This window comes from Ptychodera flava, chromosome 15, assembly GCF_041260155.1.
Source record: "Ptychodera flava strain L36383 chromosome 15, AS_Pfla_20210202, whole genome shotgun sequence".
Classification (NCBI taxonomy): domain Eukaryota; kingdom Metazoa; phylum Hemichordata; class Enteropneusta; family Ptychoderidae; genus Ptychodera; species Ptychodera flava.
In genome coordinates this window covers 17,608,614-17,628,701 of record NC_091942.1, presented here as the reverse complement: position 1 = coordinate 17,628,701, position 20,088 = coordinate 17,608,614, and the positions used below count along the sequence as shown (strand labels likewise).

Sequence of the window (20,088 nt, the reverse complement as noted above, 5' to 3'; positions counted from 1 at the left end):
CGACTTCGACGAGTTTGACTTCGATGAAAAGGGTATTGTATCGACAAACGAAACGCGATATCCAAAGTTTCTTCCGCGCATGAACTGAAAATTCTTTGAATTTCTTCCGTTAGGCCTAATATGTTTCATCAATTTTGTAGTTTTCTCATGCAATGAAAGTATTTTTTGTTTGAATGGCATTTCGTGCTTGTGTTTGTCCTTTTCCTGAACTAGTCCCAGCAATGAGTAGAACGATAGTGTAACAGATTTTCAAGATTATGCACGCTTTCGAAGTCTTGCGAGGGAAAAATACCCAACTTCATAAACGGCCCTATACGCTTACAGTTAGAACAAAAACGTGCATGTTCGTACCATATTCCGAACAATTGATCATAGATGACTGAATTCCACATCAAGAGACATTTCGGTCATCGACACAAGTAATAAAAAAACTTCAGCGTTTATTGCCAAAAATTAAATACATCAAATAAGCAGATTGGCGCAGAAATCTTTCGTCTCGGCCAGCCGATGCTTCAACACTTTACCTGGTCGAGCCTGCCTGTTCGTATGATCACATTTCGTTTCGAGATACGGTTAGACTTTTTGAAACTAGGAGCAAAATAATAAAACTCACGACGTGTAATTGATCGTTTATAATAAGGAGTACGGTAAATGGAAATCGTACATAGAAAACATCGGACGGACACCATCCCGCTGAACAGAATTTTACCTTGACCTCATGCACTGACACGTTTGACCTATTACGTAAATTGACCAATCACAGCAAGTGGAACCTATAGGGACTTTCCCTTTACTCATTGTCTGACCTTTGTGGCCATGCTATGCAATGGGGAGCCAGCAGCTGCTTGGGAACGTACTTGTTGTACAAAGTTTCGTGGTGATTATCTATTCACGAAATACGAAGATTTATTGCTATCGTATTGTTTAGTAAAAGAAGGTATGGCAAATACATTACATTTCAATACTTGTGGATCTCCGTTAATTTATACTTGTACTGATTCGACTGCCAGTATCTACGCAGCCTGGCGCGAGTCGTTTGAGTTGTCTGTAGCGTGAATCTAAAAATCATTGGCAAAAAAATTTGCATAACATTGCATAAATTAGCATAAATTAACTACGACGTTCGATTTCGCTGTGACATCCGTTTATTAGACTCCCCCACATCTTTTTCGTCATCTTTAGTTCTGGAAGGGGGGTCTTAGAATCGGAGGAATACGGTAGTGATATTACTCCAAAATTACAGCATTACATTTGATGAAACTTGCTACAGATATTGATCTGATAAATATTTAATTGTACTGAGAAGCATCGGGCTTGTCAAGTTAATAAATAGCTCATTTACATATTAAATAAAGTTTTTAATTAGTGATTTAACTCTGAGAGTACTGTGCGAAAGCTGATGAAACCTGCTACATATAATGATATAACAGATATCTGATTGTTCTTATTACACGCCTCACACGGTTGACGATTGTATTGGTATGAATTTGGTTTATTGACAGGAATATTGAAAAACATAATACAATTAATCCTCGTCACAGATACTTACTCTGGCAGTAGACCATATACAAGTCTAGTCTTAACTATCACTAGCCTGTCTGCCACTCCGCGTCATGTGCTCAATTGAACTGCTGTCAGAATATACAATGTCTGTCTTTGTTCTTGTGTTTTGGTTAGTGATTATCCTGAGGTCTGAAAATGTTGCGTACCATCTCCTTGCTCGTTGTTTTGTCACTTTAAAATGAGACGGGTCAAAGGTACAAATGTTTTACACAACTTCATAACAGTCAAAAAGTATGCAGTAATTCATGTCGTACTGTATTATTTCATGCGTTCAGTAGAGTCTGATAAATGTCAATACATGTCGACTCATCAGCAGTCAATTTCAATGCTTGATAACTAAGTTTGTAATTTTGTCAAACTCAAAATCTGTACACGTCAAACCTTCCATTCAGAGGTCACATTAGCAGGTCAAGTTGTAGTGTTGAGTAAATGCTAAAATTTTCTAGTCTGTTTACTGGATATCCAACATTCTGAGAAGCGTACTACTGTTAATGAACCTTTTGTGAAACACGTGAGCACATTTAGTTCATATCTGGTTTAAATTCAGGTGTGTTAGCTACAGTGGCCAATACCACTTGCGTCTGAGTGTATGAAAAGAATAGACTACTCTAGCACAAGACATTCCGAGCAACTATAATGGTCGACGTCACTTTTCACTAAGTATACTGCGGTTAAACCTAATTCAAGCGCCAAATTTTCACGACAATTTAATTCATTGATTCAGTTTCATGGATAAATCAACATTCGGGTTTCAACACCGCCTTCTAAATGCATGAACTGGTGACCAGCGAATGTGTGTTTACGAATTCTACATCAAGGGGCATATGCAGAAAGGGACTCGACAGAAATTATAGGGAGGGAGGGCCAGTGTTTTTCAAAATCACACTGCGCGTAAAATTGTAATATTAAAAATTGATCAATCAAAATTCTGTACATTAATTTTGTAGACCATATGGTAAGGTTGCTTTATTTCAAATATCTAGGTCTTAAGCCATGATAATATTAAGAAGATATTTACAATATTATTTTTGAGAATTTATGACCTTTGACATGCCCTATCTCCCATCTGCAACTAAGCTGTGGCTAAATTTTATCATATCCTTCAAGAGTCAAAGACGGCTGGTGTCTTCCGAACTGTGACTGGTATGGGACACCGACCTTCGACCCTCAAGTCATCCTGTACCTCACGAATTATATAGGCTAGCTAACAGAGGTAGAGGTCTGAAGTTTAGTGGACGGACATGATTATGTTAACTAAGATTTCTGCTAAAATGTCAAGCGACCAGGATGACATTTGACCTCGATTTAACGAATAGTCCGATAAATCAGTAGCTACAAGTTCTACACCATTGATATTTACGGACACGAGGCAACCAATGGTGCAACATCCTGTATCTTATTAATCGTGTACATGTCTAATTCACGGCAAGCCAATATGGCTACAGGTCTGATTTTTGCCGGACAGCCATCATGGGAGGAAAGTGTACAGCAAAAATATCAAGTAACCAGGATGACCTTTGACCTAAATTTAACTTATTTGCCAGTATATTCGTGCAACAGCCTTCATATTTGGTGGGATGAGGTTTCACATTATGAATTAGTAAATATTTGTCAAATAGAATATTATTGATGTTGACTATAGCACGTACAGGGACGGCATAACAATTGGGGAGAGTCACTTTTCTCAACATCATTTTGAAAAATGCGCCCTTCCCTATAATGTTTTCCAGTCCCTTACTGGCCAGCACATGTTGAATTCGTGAACACACTTTCACTTTCACTTTATTGCGTAAAAACACACTTCGGGAAGTGCGGTATAGCAAGAACAAAACTAAACATTGCGTACAACATTGTTGTCTATGTCTTGTTGTCTATGTTGTGTCGTGAACACACATATCGCAGTTCGTGAACACATTTTCACTTTCACTTTATTGCATAACAAAACACTTCGGAAAGTGCGGTATAATAAGAACAAAACTAAACATTGCATAAAACATTGTTGTCTATGTCTTGTTGTCTATGTTGTATCGTGAACACACATATCGCAGGTGATTTAACAGTGAAGATGAATCGATAAAGTGAATTAGAGTGAAAATGCACCTATTTCTAGCTTAAAGGTATACAGTCACCTGTAATCTAGAAAACGCTCATATATGGTCAAAGGGGCATTCCTTTGTATTCAAAATGCCCATATGAGGGCGTTGTTTTAAAAAGCGGCCACCCGCTTAAAATCTGTGATTGGTTAGATTTTCTCTTTCCATGGTAACTCTGGCAAAATTGGAACAGGCGACAGTATACCTTTAACATGCTAATCGTGCATCGTGAACTTACGCTCGCGGCATGCGGCACGTGGCTCGCGGCGCTTGAATTAGGCTTACCCCTACTGGGTGTACATTCAAATAGATCACAATCACAGAAATTACGACAAAGTTACAAAATACGAGAGTGGAAAGAAAACTATATATAATCAGTTGACGCCCGCGATCATGCTATCTTCTCCCGCCATTTTGCAGTGAAAAATGGCGCTCACGAGTTGAAAAGTAAACAAAATCGAACTGGCCATAATGTCATTATGGAAGCGTGGAAGTAAATGAAAACTCACAGAAGGGAGGGTTGATGTCTATGTTTTGATTAGAGTTTGACATTTTGTGGTACAATCCATGTGTAACAGTCCTCTTAAAAATAATCGAAAGGATGTCAACGCTGTTTTCACAGTCGTCAGAAATTTCGCGATTTCAACGAATCTGCACAACAGAAGTTGCTAAAAATTCACTCAGTAGCAATTCAATATACCTACCCTCACATGAATCCACAGGTTTGCCTTAAAATAGTCGAAATCGCTGGAAAACAGCTCTGTAATTTTGTGTGAAAAAGCTACCCCGTTTGACAACCGTCAGCGGGACCCACTGTAACTGACACTGGGTTTGAATTACTTTCCCTCATAACATATAATAATGAGAATCGTGCGTTCAGACTGTAGAGGGATGGCGGCATTTTTGAATTTCAAATGTCGGTAAATGTTAAGTACTTTGTTTCTCTTGTACCAAACTTTGCACGGTATCTCCTGATGTTTGTACTTGATTTGGTTAAAGTATGGTTGAACGTTTCATGGAGGGAAATTAGAACACAACTTCGAGGCGAATAGTGACTTAACGTCATAAATATGTAAGAAGTTTAGAACTGAAAGTTGTGAACATTTGTTCATACTTTCTTGAACATTTGTTCATACTTTCTTCAAGAAAACGTTAAACATACCTTGTCTTTTACCGGCAAATACAAAAATTGGGGTCTTTGGGCAATGTTTTGGCAACTTGAAGCAAACATTGCCTCAAAAGTGACAAACTGAAGTTAAAATGGCTGCCATTCCAGGGAAATATACGATTGAAAGCGAAAGAGACCGTAAAAAGTCAATGTTATCTTCACGTTTCATGATGGACTACCACAAGTTGTGGAACAGCGAAGACATGTAGGATCTTGAGAGTAGAAAAATGAATTCACATGGAGATCGAACGAGACGAGCCGAAGGCAAATTATCATCATATAAACAGTTTAACCTCTCTTCATATTTTGTTGAAAAAACTACAGGATGAAGAGAGACAGCATTTCTACTGTATCCTGTGTTTGTTCTTAGATGACGACGGTTGGCTTATTCCTTGTAGCTGTGGAAACGCAGCTATCTATTGGCGGGGTAGCGTGCGTCGCTATGCGGGACATCAATTGGTGGCGGGGTTGACCTTTTGATGACCCGCACAGCGACGCACGCTACGGCGTGGGGCCGCGCCCCGCCAACAGATAGCTGCGTTTCTACAGCTGTATTTCTTCATGCGTTGATTAAATTAATAGTTCATTAAATAATCAAATAAATCACCCTTCGAATGCACTCGATTAACTCATTAATTCTATGAATGGCACGAGACAAGAGTATGAAAATAACAGCAAATCACTCGATAAAAAGTCTCTTTGGTCCAGGAATAAACACTGTCATACATGGATGAAAAAAGATAAAGGATCATCAAAGCCGAGTTCGGATTCCTTACTACAAAAAAGCGACCTCTAGAGTGTTCCAAATAATTCGGTACTAAGTAGAAACCTCAATTCAAGTCATCGCTTCCTGACAAAAGAACATCAAGTAACGAATCTTTTACAGAAATCCTCAAGTCAACTGAGTCAAATTAAATTTCTATATAAATTCCGATAAAACATCTCAAAGCCTTGACTTGGATTACAATCGAATTCACATGTGAAATGATTTCATAACACATAGAAAACAGGATTACTCTTCAAGCATGCATTTGTAAGATACGAGATTTCTTAAATCGTTAAGTAAAGGAGAAATGCAACTTCTTCCAATAAAAAACAGAGTGTGTCATTCAGGATAGGATCATAATTGTATTCACAACAGTGCAGTATCGTAATTTCGGTTCATGCACATCAGGGACGGTTCATATACTCTACCCACAATGCCTCATTCGTCTCCGCCATCTTCAATGATGTACTCTTCTCACTTGACTTGTTTTATATCCTTCAGGATCACGTCTGCCAGAGGACAGCGTTCGTAGTCTTCGCCTGGAGAAGATAACAGACAAATTTCTGTGTTTGCATGAAAAATAGTACATTATATATAGCAATATTTTTGGAATGAAGGACGAGGTTCAATAAATCGTACGGAAAATGACAAGGACGACGAAAACGGTTGTTCACGTAAAAAAATTGATTTCTACGACCTCGAATATCTATTCTGACTGATGCAGTCTGTTCTTACAGGTTTATTAATGACAATATTCGAATGAAAAAAATTAAAAGTCGGGTTGGTCCAAGATGTATGTACCACGTACCAGATATAGGAACCAGCACACATCGTTTACTGCACGTCGGATTTCTGTCTAAGATTTCCTGCAGTGTTCGCATGAATATCTGAACCTGTCGGTGTCTATCTTGGGCACTCAAGCCAGCCTCGGGAATGTTCGACATCTGGCGCAGCGAAACCACGGGCGTCGCATATTCCAAAATGCAGTAGTAGGCCTGTCGATACAACAATTGTTACATGGTCAACAAGCTGGCCCACATCGGCTGCGTAGATGTAGAAATCGTATATCCAAGAGCTAGCGTTTCCGCTTTTGAGGTACCAACAGACGCATGCGTCATAGGGCACTGAGAACGACGTGCATATACGGCATGTTCTTCCTATTTATTTTTAAGCTGGTAGATAAATACAATATCTCTCTTCGACAAATGATCACTGATGGCATCGGTGACATGGGGCCTTAGTTAGTGACCACTACCTGTCTGACTTACAGATTGATATGTGGCGGGTGCCACATGTGGGGCAGGATGCGCTTACTGTTTTCGAAATACCTGACATCACTTCTTGGTCTTCTGGCCAGAGGTCCATATATCTTTCTTTCATGAATTTGACTTTGTTTGTGTACCGTCTATTTACTGTCTGTTCTGTGCTGTTTTGTGTCTATGTTTACAACTATTGTCTTACAAATTTTGACCTAGTGTTATTGGATTATGGATTGGTATGATTGCGATTATTTTTCCACTGCCAAAACATTTGAAGGTAATTATTTACATGGTATTATCCGCTTTATTGACATCCTGCCCTGCAAACCATGTTCACAATCAAAACACTTCTACACATCGCCCTGACGTTAGATGCGATCTGTATGGTGGGGAGGGTCACGTTAAAGGGATACAGTCATCTGTAATCTAAATATGCCCATATATGGTCAAAGGGGCGTTCCTTGGTATTCAAAATGCCCGTGTGAGGGCGCTGTTTTTAAAAAGCGGCCAGCCGCCTAAAATCTGTGATTGGTTAGATTTTCTCTTTCCATTGTAATGTGGCAAAATTGGAACAGGTGAGAGTATACCTTTACAGGAGTATGTCGGCGAGGAATTGGTGGCCTATACAAGAACTTGACCACCATGTGGGTAAAGGGGCAATATTTGATTAGTAGGCTGATAAAAATCAAATCCTGCTCTGGCTGGATGAGTTATCGAGTTTTAATAAAGATTAATATTAATTATGGAAGCAACAGTCGTCATGTCATATTGATATGATCACAAGCTGCATTATTTTGAGCAATACCATACCCACCAAAATGAATACAGCTTTGACGATGTCACATCTGTTAAAGTTTAGTAATTTTGTACTGTCGTTGGTGTAATATGAATTGCCAATCTCAAAATTTTCTCGTCGCTTTCGCACCGAATACACTGAGTTACGTTCTCGTTTGAGAAGTATCAATAGTTTTTACTGAAATGTACCAACAACAGACTTGCATGCCATATTCTGTGTTTTGGGCTATCAGTGCTGCGTGCTTCAGGAAGTGCTTCAGAAAGTGAAAGGAAAGAGAAAACTAGAGAAAAAAATGAAAAATGTCAAATAATATGTAACGTCGTGTCTAGTATCCTCTTTTCCGTCTAGTATCCTCTATTACCGTCCTTTTCCCCCATCATGGTAAACTTACAAATCCGATATCGTCAGTGACTTGATAGACTGAGTTGATATACGGTCGCTTCTTTACTCCAGCACGGTCTACTTCAAAAGGTGGGAGCTTGTCCTCATATTTGACACCCGGGTAATCCTCTCCCAAGTTGTCGGACCCCGGAATGTCGCAAGACTCGGGAATCACTATGAACAGCTTGGCGAGGAGACGACCACCTTTCATTTTGTCATTCCATTTTGACTTAGCGATTGTGTTCTCTAACTCTGTAGTAAAAGGCCAATAAATCAATAAATGAATCGATCAATAGTGATCAATAGGTTTCCTGTATCTTGCGTTCAGTTTGATACCGCAGGATGCTGAATATTGTGGAATTGGCGGTTGTAGACGTTTTGAACAGAAAATGGCCGACTGTGTCATTTACCACCTTCAATGGTGACTTTGTAAACTTTTGGTGCAAGGATCGAAAGAAATACAAAATGGAATCTAGGATAATGGTGCGAAAATTATATACAACGTGATAAAAGCTTATTTCTGATGTAATCGTATTTAGAATTCATAGAGTTGATTGTATTATTTTGATGATATAATAATTCAAAATGTGTCGTTTTTACCTGGAAGTATAATTTTCAGGTATCCCAAATAGTAAGACCATGCCAGACCATGGGCCACGTTCAGATTATCTTTTTCACTTAACTCACTGATTTCCACGTCCGATAGAGTCTGAAAAAAAGGAGAAATTTAAGTGCATAAAACAAACGAACCAAAGCACCGTCAAGTTCTTCTTGTACACTTTGTTGAAACGCCAGTATTTTAAATGTGTTTACACATCATATTACAGTAGCTCAATCATCAATTATTTGTACTCTCTTATTGCTACTGGTGATTATTTCTGAAAATTGACATGTTTCATGAAAAACAACTAGATTTTATAGCGCTTGAAAGACATAATGATTGTAACATGGCCTAAAACGACAGCTGTGTCCAGTCGCTGCGTTTTCGCTTACAACTTGTAGGAACTAACATATACGTAGCGCATGATCAAAGATTGCGAAGAATTTTGGATATATGTGGTTTGACTTGGACCGCGGCAGTGATCCTCTGAACTGCTTTCACAGATGTGATGTTCGATTCTGTAAAATTCTGGTATCTGAAAAAGCGCAATCGTCTCTTCTTTCTAATGCCATCCCCTTTAATCTCTTGTCCATTCCTACGCTACCGCAAGGTAACTGTGACGAGTCTTGTGTCTGTTTGTCTATAATGCACCGCCTTCTGGAAACCATTTCCATAAAATCCTTACGTACCTTGAGGCTGAAGAATACATTGATGAGACAGGCTACTGCCATATTTGCCAAGATGAGATCTCCGTAGCGACAGAAGTACTGTGACAGCAATGGGCTGGCATACACCCATAAAACGACAACGCAGATGATGGCTATAATCGTTATCACCAGAAGAGACTGGTAGTGGCGAACCCCAAAAGTCGCCTTGATAACTTTGGTTAACTTGCCATCGTATCGTTCACGCCGGTGACGTCGTTCCTCCATTAGTAAACACAGTCGTCGAATAGCTTCGCTCAGGATCAAAGTTATCACTGCGACTGGACAAATGAAAAGAAATCTGCTCATCATAGCTGTTTCGTTTTCAGAAAGCAGGAATTTCATCTGTCTCTCGGACCATTCTTCCAGGCTGTCTGGAGTGCAGTACGATTTATTGATCACGGCCAGCATGAGGAGCAACACCGCGAAAACGATAGACGTTCCCTTCACCCAAGCACTGCCTCGTCTTCGAGGTATTGGTCCGAAGCCGTTGTTCTCCTCGCTGGCCATGGGTACAGTACACTGCTGGATTGGCAACTGAACGACGTCTGGATGTAGAACTATTTACATTAACTCGATCCGTTTCGATGACACCTGGGGATATTTTTAGAGAGAAAATTGGGGAGCCGTCATTATTTACTGAAGAATACGTCCGAAAGTCCGGAAAATTCCAGCAAGCCCTCTTGTCATATGGAAAAGAACTATACAATTTAATCAGCGGTACGGATATTCCTACGTAATATTGTATCTCACCAACCTGGTAATATCTGTATAACTTGAATGATTGTTGAGCCAATTGTAATGTCCTAATATCATTGTCATGACCCGTGATTATGTTTGTAATTTTAATTACCGTGAAGACAGCATCATTTAAAACATGCTTAATTCGATTGGGAAGGATATACAAGAACCCATGTGTTTTGGCATTCTGTAGGGGGAAAGGCTGAAAAGTGTGCCACAAATAGTCCCTCCTCAACATCCGGTCTAGCTGTGTGCCAGTAGAATATGATGGTGCTTTTCTGGCGAGGTTTTGTCTTGCCCTTTAAAGGTAGTAAGCTTATGCGCCACGAAAGTGAAAGCCTTGAACTTTTGCTCAAACTTCCCTCAGAGAATATTTCAATTATTCTTCTTCAAAATAAATAATAAAAATCAGGGGTCACCGTGCAAATTTTGGAACGAGAGAAATAAATTACTCAAGATTTACAGATATTTGAAATTCAAAATGGCCGCCATCCCTGTGTTAACTGTATGGAGAAAAAACATAATTTTCGATTTTCGAAAAATTAAGCCCGTGAAAAGTTTTCTTACACCAAGAGCTTTAAAATGAAACCCCACAAGTGGTAGGTCAGAAAAAGATTGAAAAACGTTTGAGAGTCTGAATATCTATCCCAGAGGCACATTCTACCTGAAAGATCTGATTTTGACTTCCACGACTTTTCACGTGATATGCAGACCTGAACTGTTACTTTTGAGGTTAACTATATATGCCGCAACTCTCTCCACCTACGCTCTGGGTTTTACTGGTTGATATCTCAAACCTGTTTTTGCGAACAGTAGTCATACGTAGTCGAGCCTTGATATCGGAGGCACCACGGTACCGTAATACACGCCGGTAGAATTGAGGTAGATGGTTTTCTTTAAATGGAAACACAGCCCGCATTGCAACTTAAGTTCTGTGATATCGGCCCTCTTCGAGAAATAATTTCATTTCTTGTTCATTACAACCTATATCCTCTCCTTCTTGTGTAATGTACATTACTACTCACAGTATTCTGACGACATGCTATCTCGTAATACAAAAAACTATAGATTCTGCAAACTATTAGCTACATGGCGGCATTTCTATTACCACCTTGGGACGCTCTCACGCAGCTTCACCTGAGAAATATCGTATCGTACCAGGTCACAATGAACCGGGCCGTGCCGGAAACTGTGTAGTAGAGTAACTGTGGTAGTGATATCGTATTGGACCCCAAGACATTAACGCAACGTATATAACTTCTGTTTTACATTAAATGCACTTATAATTAAATCCGAAATGAAGTATTAATAGGAAAGAAAGAAACAAAGAAAGAAAAAAGAAAGGAAGGAAAGACGGAGGGAGGAAGGATCAGGTCTATTATCATCAAACAATATGGCATCCTGGTGGCCATTTTGTTAGCTCACATTTGCATACCAAAGAGAGAAACTCCCGGAGCATTCGTCACTCCACACATATACTTTACTGCACTGGGTATTAAACAGAAATCTACATACTTCATTCCCACTGCTGTGAATGTTGGGCCAGATCATGATGCATAACAAAGAAAACGTTCAGGAATGCACATCGGCAACTTTCATATTTGATTGAATCGCTTTTCCACATAAGTCCGTTCCGAAAGCTAGTGTAACGTATAGAAAGAGAGGGAAAAGTCCAATAGTGAAATATGCTGTTCGCTTTCTGCTTTGCGCTGTGTCTCCTTAAAGTTTTCACTAACGCATACATTTACCGTGTACATTCGTGTCGTACAATCTTGGCACCATGAATTTGATACAGGTGTATCTACAGAGCGCAGTTTCTATACGTAACAGTTTTCCGTAGGGTGGGGAGGGAGTAAAAGGCCACGGTTTTTTGCCAAATAGTTCAGTCAAATTCTACATTTTCTACAAAATGTTAGTTCAAAAGTGTTGGGGTCAAAAAGCTCTGCTTATCTACATTTATCTTGGTCAAAAGTTTACATGACAGCGACCGCCGAAGCGAACGCCGTTAACAATCACTATTGTATGATTAAGATTGTTCCAAATATTTCGCAATATGTGATCACATTGGTGTCCTCTACTGGTATGTATACATGTCTGAGGGTGTTGTCGACTCCGCATGTGTTAAGGCATGGGTCTGACACTTTTAAGCAGTGTTGCGGCCAGAACGCGCCCTTGCGAATGTCCCAAAAACGGAATAATAGAATCTCACACCCCAAGGACCTGGGATCAGATTTCTCACACGAGTTGGAGATTAATAGAATCTCACACCACCAAGGACCTGGGATCAGATGAAATTCTATTAGTCCCGCATTCTCGCACACTGCGGGTCATCTTGGGCGCACTCATGAGTCGACTGTGTTCAATCGACGATGGTCCTTTGTTTTGCACAATTATTTTGAGGCTTATTATGTACGTACCTTCGAAGCTGTGTTTAAAAGTAATTACACTGTAAAACGCTGCACTTCCTGGTAAATTTAATTTTGTTTTGTGAAATTAATTTATAACTGCCAAATGCAAAATCTGACTGACAACTGACCCATGTTGTCCCCCAAAAGTGCTAAATGTCCCTAAAATAAACGGTAGTGGGACACTGTGTCTCATGGTTGAAAATTCCTGGCTGCAACACTGACTTTTAATATTTCAGAGTAGCTGAGGATCAAGTTTTAGGAAATTATGATCATAATGATTTAAAAGTTTGCAAGAACGTTGACGCATTTCTTAGTACATGTAGAAACGAAATTTGTGCAAATGTTGGGATTTTGGCCAAGTCACGTGATTAGCACACGATATTTTCAAGCCAAATCACAAATGGAAAATAATACGGTATTACCACCACTCGACGAATAATTATTCAAACCAAATTGCTAGTACTGTACGTATAAAATTACAATAAAGTTGGTGTAACAACCGCTATAGCAAAATTATTAAAGTTTCGCAATATTTTTCTTCAAAAACCTTGAGCAGCCAGCAACTGTTTACATTGCACAGTCATTTTTGAAAATGCATTAAAAATTTCAGTTTATTTATAGGGTATGGTGTCTCTTATGTTGCGTGGCAATTACTCTTTCTAAATATGCAAAACAGACTAAAATTTTCAGTTAAGAAGTTGAAATCTTTTAAATGGTTTAAAATTTTGGCGGGAGATGTTAAATTCAGCCATGTCCACGCGTCTGTTAGTATTTCCCATGTTCTACAAGTTATAGTTGACTAAAACGAAGGCCGACCAAAGGTCAGACAATCCTGACCATATAAGGCCAAGAAAAATAAAAAGTTTGTTTCTCATCCGAGACATACTGCAAAAATGATGCCGTGGGGGAGACGAGGTTTTTTTCTCAATTTTATTTTTATTTTTCACCCAACAAGAACGCGCGCGCGCAAAAAAAAACAACAACAACATGAAAACAACATAGGGATAAATGCATAGCATGCAGTGTTGCTTTAGTAGCAACAGTTCTGCGGTTGGACTTTTAGTGCAGCAATGCGCATTTTTGACAGTTTAACAGTGACATTGTGTACAGTTCTGAATGGAATGTTAGTATAGTGTCAGTTATTTTGTTTACAGTTCTGTTTTTACAGCACTGCGTTATGCACTATCGTCGCGTATTTTTGCGGGTTTTATTTCCTCATGAGCACAGGCGTACGGAACGTTTCGTAGATCGTCGTCGGATGGGAAGTGACTGACACTGTGAGGCCGAAGGCCGAACCTCGGTACTGTATAAGTATTAGCCTAGCGGGAATATTATACAGTACCGAGGTAGTGTCAGTCACTTCCCATCCGACGACGATCTACGAAACATTCCGTACGCCTGTGGCACCGATGAGCTCTCGAACAGTCACTGAAACCATAACACCATATACCACGTCCATGCTGAAACATATACAAAAAAGTATTTGTTTTCTCGGGAACTCTTGCAATCATGTACGTTTTTGGTGAAGGCCTACACGTATGTCGGGAGTGTTCGGCTGTCAGTTACTCAGATGCTTGTGATGCAACCAAGTTTCTCGCTGCATCAGAATGGCTGCACCTAGCGAACCGAAATGTCACACACTTGCAATTGCGGTTGGCTACACCGCCTCTCCAGCGTGGCCAACAGCCGAAGATCCCCGACATACACGTAGGGCTATTTTCGGTACAGTCAACAGAGAGCCTCTAAGACATGGAAAATGAGATTAGTCGCACAATAAAATTAAATATGACTTAGTAAAGTATATGAAATATTTCAATTACCTTTGAGCTGGACTCATACAACAGACTCCCTACAGCATGAGCGTAAATGCTGCTAGATTTAGTTTGACGTCATTTGTTTTTGGAATTCCCCAAATTGCGCGCGCAACCATGCGACGTGTCGGTTTCATTTTGTATGCTTTTGGACATTCCATATTTCTAAACTGCTGTATCTTTATGTATTTAAAATTTGATGTATGCATGCTGTAACAGGTCAGTCCGTGCATACGGTTTCTTTTCTCATACGTTTCCTAGCAACATTTGGAAGTTTCGATCATGTTCATTCGTTCGTTGATCATTTTCCCCATAGAGGGATGGCGGCATTTTTGAATTTCCAAATGTCGGTAAAATGTTGAGTACTTTGTTTCTCTTGTACCAAACTTTGCACGGTGACTCCTGATGTTGGTACTTGATTTGGTTAGAGCATGGTTGAACGTTTCATGGAGGGAAATTAGAACACAACTTCGAGGCGAATACATGTAAGAAGTTCAGAACTGAAAGTTGTGAACTTTTGTTCATACTTTCTTGAACATTTATTTATACTTTCTTCAAGAAAATGTTAAAACATACCTGTCTTACTGGCAAATATAAAAATCGGGGTCGTTGAGCAATGTTTTGGCAACTTGAAGAAAACATCGCCTCAAAAGTAACAAACTGAAGTTAAAATGGCCGCCATTCCAGAAAAATATACGATTGAAAGCGAAAGAGACCGTAAAAAGTCATTGTTATCTTCACGTAGCATGATGGACGACCACAAGCAGTGGAACAGTGAAGGCATGTAAGATCTTGAAAGTCGAAAGATGAATTCACGTGGAGATCGAACGAGACGAGCCGAAGGCAACTTGTCGTCATATACATGAAACAGTTTAACCTCTCTTCACATTTTGTTGAAAAAACTACAGGATGAAGAGAGACAGCATTTCAACTGTATCCTGTGTTTGTTCTTAGATGACGTCAGTGGGCTTATTCCTTGTAGCTGTAGAAACGCAGCTATCTGTTGGCGGGGTAGCGTGCGTCGCTATGGGGGGTCATCAAAAGGTGGCGGGGTTGACCTTTTGATGACCCGCATAGCGACGCACGCTACCCCACGCCGCCCCGCCAACAGATAGCTGCGTTACCACAGCTATATTCCTTGATGCATTGGTTAAATTAATAATTAATTAACTAATCAAATAAATCACCCTTCGAATGCACTCGATTTGATGTGAATCATTCATTAATTCTATGAATGGCACGAGACAAGAGTATGAAAATAACAACAAAGCACTCGATAAAAAGCCTCTCTGGTCCACGAATACACACTGTCATACATGGATTTACAAAGATTTACGGGACTGAGGATCACCCAAAACCGAATTCAAATTCCTGTACTACGGAATAGCGACCTCCAGCGACGGTTCAAAGTAATTCAGTTTCAATTCAAGTCATCGCTTCTTGACAAAAGAACATCAAGCAAAGGACTCTTTCACAGAAATCCTAAAGTCAACTGCGTCAATTTAAATTTCGATACAAATTCCGATAAAAGATCTCAAATCCTTGACTTGGACAACAATTGAATTCACATTGTGAAACCATTACATAACACACAGAAAAAAGGACTCTTCTCCAAGCATGCATTTGTAAGATACGATATTACTTAAATCGTTAAGTAAAGAGAGAAATTTCTTATCAAAAAGAGACAGTGTGTCATTCAGGGTAGAATCATAACTGTATTCACATCAGTGCAGTATCATAATGTCGGTTCACGCACATCAGGGACGGTTCATCTACTCTACCCACAATGCCTCATTCGTCTTCGCCATCTTCAATGATGTACTCTTCTCGTTTGACTTGTTCTATAGCCTTCAAGATCACCTCTGCAAGAGGAAAACGTTCGTAGTCTTCGCCTGTAGAAGATAACAGACAAATTTCTGTGTTTGCATGAAAATAGTACATTATGTAATGCAATATTTGTGAAACGAAGGACGAGGTTCAATAAATCGTACGGAAAATGAAAAGGACGATAAAAACGGTTGATCTCGTAATAAAAATTAAAAAAATGATTTCTACGACCTCGAATATCTATTCTGACTAGTGCAGTCTGTTCTTACACAATATTCGCGTAAAAAAATCAAAGCCAGGTTGGTTCAAGATGTATGTACCACGTACCAGATATGGGAACCAGCACGCATCGTTTACTGCACTCCGGATTTCTGTCTAAGATTTGCTGCAGTGTTCGCATGAATATCTGCACCTGTTGGTGTCTATCTTGGGCACTCAAGCCAGCCTCGGGGTTGTACGACATTTGGTACAGCGAATCCACGGGCGTCGCATATTCCAAAATGCAGTAATGAGCCTGTGGTAGGAGACAGAGTCTTGGTTAATTAATCGACATCGATGAAAACGAGGTTCATTTGAAAGAAGACCTGTTGCTCTGATTGTATAGTGTCTGTGTTGGAGGTCGGCACTGCAAGCGACTTGGCTACATATGCCTTCAGTCTATCATGCCTATTTCAGTCTATCTTCAGTCAATCATGTCTATCTTCAGTTCTTTCATGTCGATCTTCAGTCTGCTATGTCTGTCTACACTCTACAATGTATATCTACAGTCATCATGTATATCTTCGGTCTATCAGGTCCATCTTAAGTCTACCATGCCTATCTTCAGTCTATCATGTCTATCTTCAGTTTCTGATATCTATCGTCAGTCTAACATATCTATCTTTAGTTTATCATGTCTATCTTAAGTCTATCATATCTATCTTTAGTTTACCATCATGTCTATCTATAGTCTATCATGTCTACCTGCGGTCTATCATGTCTATCTTCAGTCTACCATCCCGATCTTCAATCTATCATGTCTATCTTCAGTCTATCTTCAGGCTAACATATCTATCTTTAGTCTAACATGTCTATCTTCAGTCTATCATGTCTATCTTAGTCTATCATCATGTCTATCTTCAGTCTATCATGTCTATCTTCAGTCTAACATATTATCTCAGCCTATCATGTCTATCTTAGTCCATCATGTCTATCTTCAGTCTATCATGTCTATATTCAGTCTATCATGCTTATCTTTGACAACCAAAGGATTTGCTGCACTTGAAAAACACTGCGCCCAATATCTATTATGAAAAAAATTATCATGTTGTTTTTTCCAAGCCAAAGGGCCTTACTTGATCCCCGAGGTTATGGTGATATGTAAATGTTCAGAGAGAGTCTTGCAAAGTACTTGAAGGAAAGTAGTACGTGCAAAAAAGAATCACTTGGTCGCTGTAACATCATCACATGCGTCTGTGACTTTATTGATAGTATTCACAGTGACTTGGGCGATGTTTCATATGTTCAAGTACATATGTTTGTTGTCATTGCCGGAATCGGGACATGAGGTGCTAATTTCCTAATCGTATCGTCGTTCACATGATACTGCACACAGAGTATGTAATTTTCTCGGCGGAAGAACTTAAATGTACCCACAAAGGGTTTGGTAGCTGAATTATATGCTTTTCATAAAGTGAAAGAAGAGTTACTAGTGAAGGACAAAATAATCCAAAAAATATGAAACTTCATGTCCCTAATATCCTACAACGCAGCAAAACTTACCTCGTTGGTTTGGGGGTCAGTGATCTTGTACACTGAATTGATATACGGTCGATCCGTTACTCCAGCTCGATTCTTTCTCAATGGTTGGAGCTTCCCCTGTAATTCAACACCTTCGAAGTCTTCTCCCAAGTTCTCGGGAATGATGCAAGCCTTGGGAATCACGATAAACAGCTTGGCAAGGAAATCACCCTCTTTCATTTTGTCATTCCATTCCGTTGTATTCTCTATTGTATTCTCTAACTCTATAAAGACCAATAAAGCAATAAACGAGATAACCAATATTGATAAATACGCACTGTTTGTTGCTTTCAGTGTAAAGGACCAGTGGTTGCAACTTTCGATGATTCTTTCACTATAGTTGTTTTTAATGTCAACTACTCTTTCTTTTTCTCCCCATAGCATGTTGACAGACTAAGTATTCAGGTTGTCAGGAATGACGCAAGCCTCGGGAAGACGATAAACAGCTTGGTAAGGATGCCACCCGCTTTCATTTGATCGCTCCATTTTGACTTGATAATAGTATTCTCTAGATCTAACTCTATTAAAACCCAATCAATCAATAAATTGATCAATATTGATTGATACTTATTTGTTCCTTTAATACTTTTTAACAATGATAAAATGCGGTGTTGAAAATTGACAGTTAAAATGATCAATTATCGTAAAACAGAAACGGGCAAACTACTTTGTTTAACTGTACCATCGATGTTGCAACGTTGAATTTGGCAACATTTTAGTGCATAATGACCAAATGCACCCATTAGAAGAATAATACGACCAGATACGAACTGAAAATCCTTATGTGTTTCATTATATATTGCAGTTATGTGAAATTTGAACCTTTGACACATGTTTGCAACTTCATTGAAAGTGTTATGATCAACATAATGAAGAATATTCACCACAGATTAATTCTAAAAGTCTAAAGTATTCAAGTATGTAATTAGCTGAAATAAAAATAGTTAATTTCTTTGACTGCTGTAATTGTACCACCACTTTATATAGCAAGTGTAATTGCCTTTTGTCAAGTCCTTCAAGCTATACATGCCAAACTGTGAAAGCTCATTAGATATGTAAATTATAAATTAGCTGACATGAAAATGCGAAATAACTTTCAATAAAGCTATAACCTGGTATAATCATCAATGTACATAGCATGTTTTGGCAACTTTGATAAAGTAAATCCAATATATATGCCTAATTGGGAAAGTTCATTAAATATGCAAATTAGGAATTGTAGTAAAACAGGCCAACTCTATTTTTAGAAAAATACTATACCTATAAAATGTCGCACTTATCAACTCTTTAGTGCAAAGGTTGATAAGAAAAATAACCTAAGGTACCAAGAAGAAAGATACGAAAATGCTACACAACTCAAGTGATACCTGAGCCGATTTCTGATCCAATCACTTTATTCAGAACTTAACGCAGTTTGCTTTATTTAGAGGTTTTGAGTTTACCATTTTGTTTTGTACACATTTCGATAATCTACCATTATTCAAACTGTGTCGTTTTTACCTGGAAGTATAATTTTCAGGTATCCAAAGTAGTAAGACCATGCCAGACCATGGGCCACGTTCAGGTTATCTTTTTCGCTTAACTCACTGATTTCCACTTCCGAGGGAGTCTGAGAAAACAAATGGGTAAAAAGAACAAAAATTAAACATCAACAGTTCTTCTTGCAAGGTCTATTGTAAATACACCATTTCAAGTAAACTTAGGGAGCTTCATTTACTATGAAGGGGGTGGGTGGGAGGAATCGGGGAGGGTCATACTCTGAAAACCTGTCCTGGGGGTGAAATTTGCATAGCCCATAGCTGAAGAAAATTTCAACGTGTTATACAGCTCAGAACATTACTTTCAATAATTTCACTTGAAGTTGTCAACATTTTGCCCCACAACTACATGCATTAAACACAGAATATTTGGTTTTTACACAAAGCTGTAGTTGACACAAACATTAAAATATCATAATAGTATCTCTGCTCTAAAGATTAAAAAATTAAATCAATGTGTATGAATAAAACAAGTCCCTGAGATATATATTCAATAAAATTGATTTTTAAAGGGCCATTATTTGTAACTTTTGACCATTTTTTACTCCGGAAAATTCCATGTTGGAGGCTCATATTTGTTGCAAAATGTTGTTTTACGAAGAAACAAACATGATTAGTGATGTTATAGCCACATAAAACTGCTAATTTTTGTC

At 38.9% G+C, this 20,088-nt stretch overlaps 1 protein-coding gene across 6 annotated transcripts in view; it reads right to left on the bottom strand.

Annotated features, from left to right (window-relative positions):
• The window catches only part of LOC139151376 (stimulator of interferon genes protein 3-like), a 32,275-nt gene that overhangs the window by 7,131 nt on the left and 5,056 nt on the right, over positions 1–20,088 (bottom strand). For 2 of the 6 annotated variants that reach the window (XM_070724141.1, XM_070724142.1), the window contains exons 2-6: positions 9,317–9,925; positions 8,627–8,735; positions 8,037–8,278; positions 6,399–6,585; positions 1,472–6,129 (exon numbers count right to left, since the gene is read on the bottom strand). In XM_070724141.1, the coding sequence (XP_070580242.1) occupies positions 6,065–6,129; positions 6,399–6,585; positions 8,037–8,278; positions 8,627–8,735; positions 9,317–9,841 (1,128 nt within the window). In that variant the 5' untranslated portion in view covers positions 9,842–9,925 and the 3' untranslated portion in view covers positions 1,472–6,064. Of the gene's footprint in view, positions 1–1,471; positions 6,130–6,398; positions 6,586–8,036; positions 8,279–8,626; positions 8,736–9,316; positions 9,926–14,300; positions 16,184–16,445; positions 16,633–17,879; positions 18,122–19,397; positions 19,507–20,088 lie in introns of those variants that run through there. The other 4 variants (XM_070724139.1, XM_070724138.1, XM_070724144.1 and 1 more) reach the window with 3 other exon arrangements.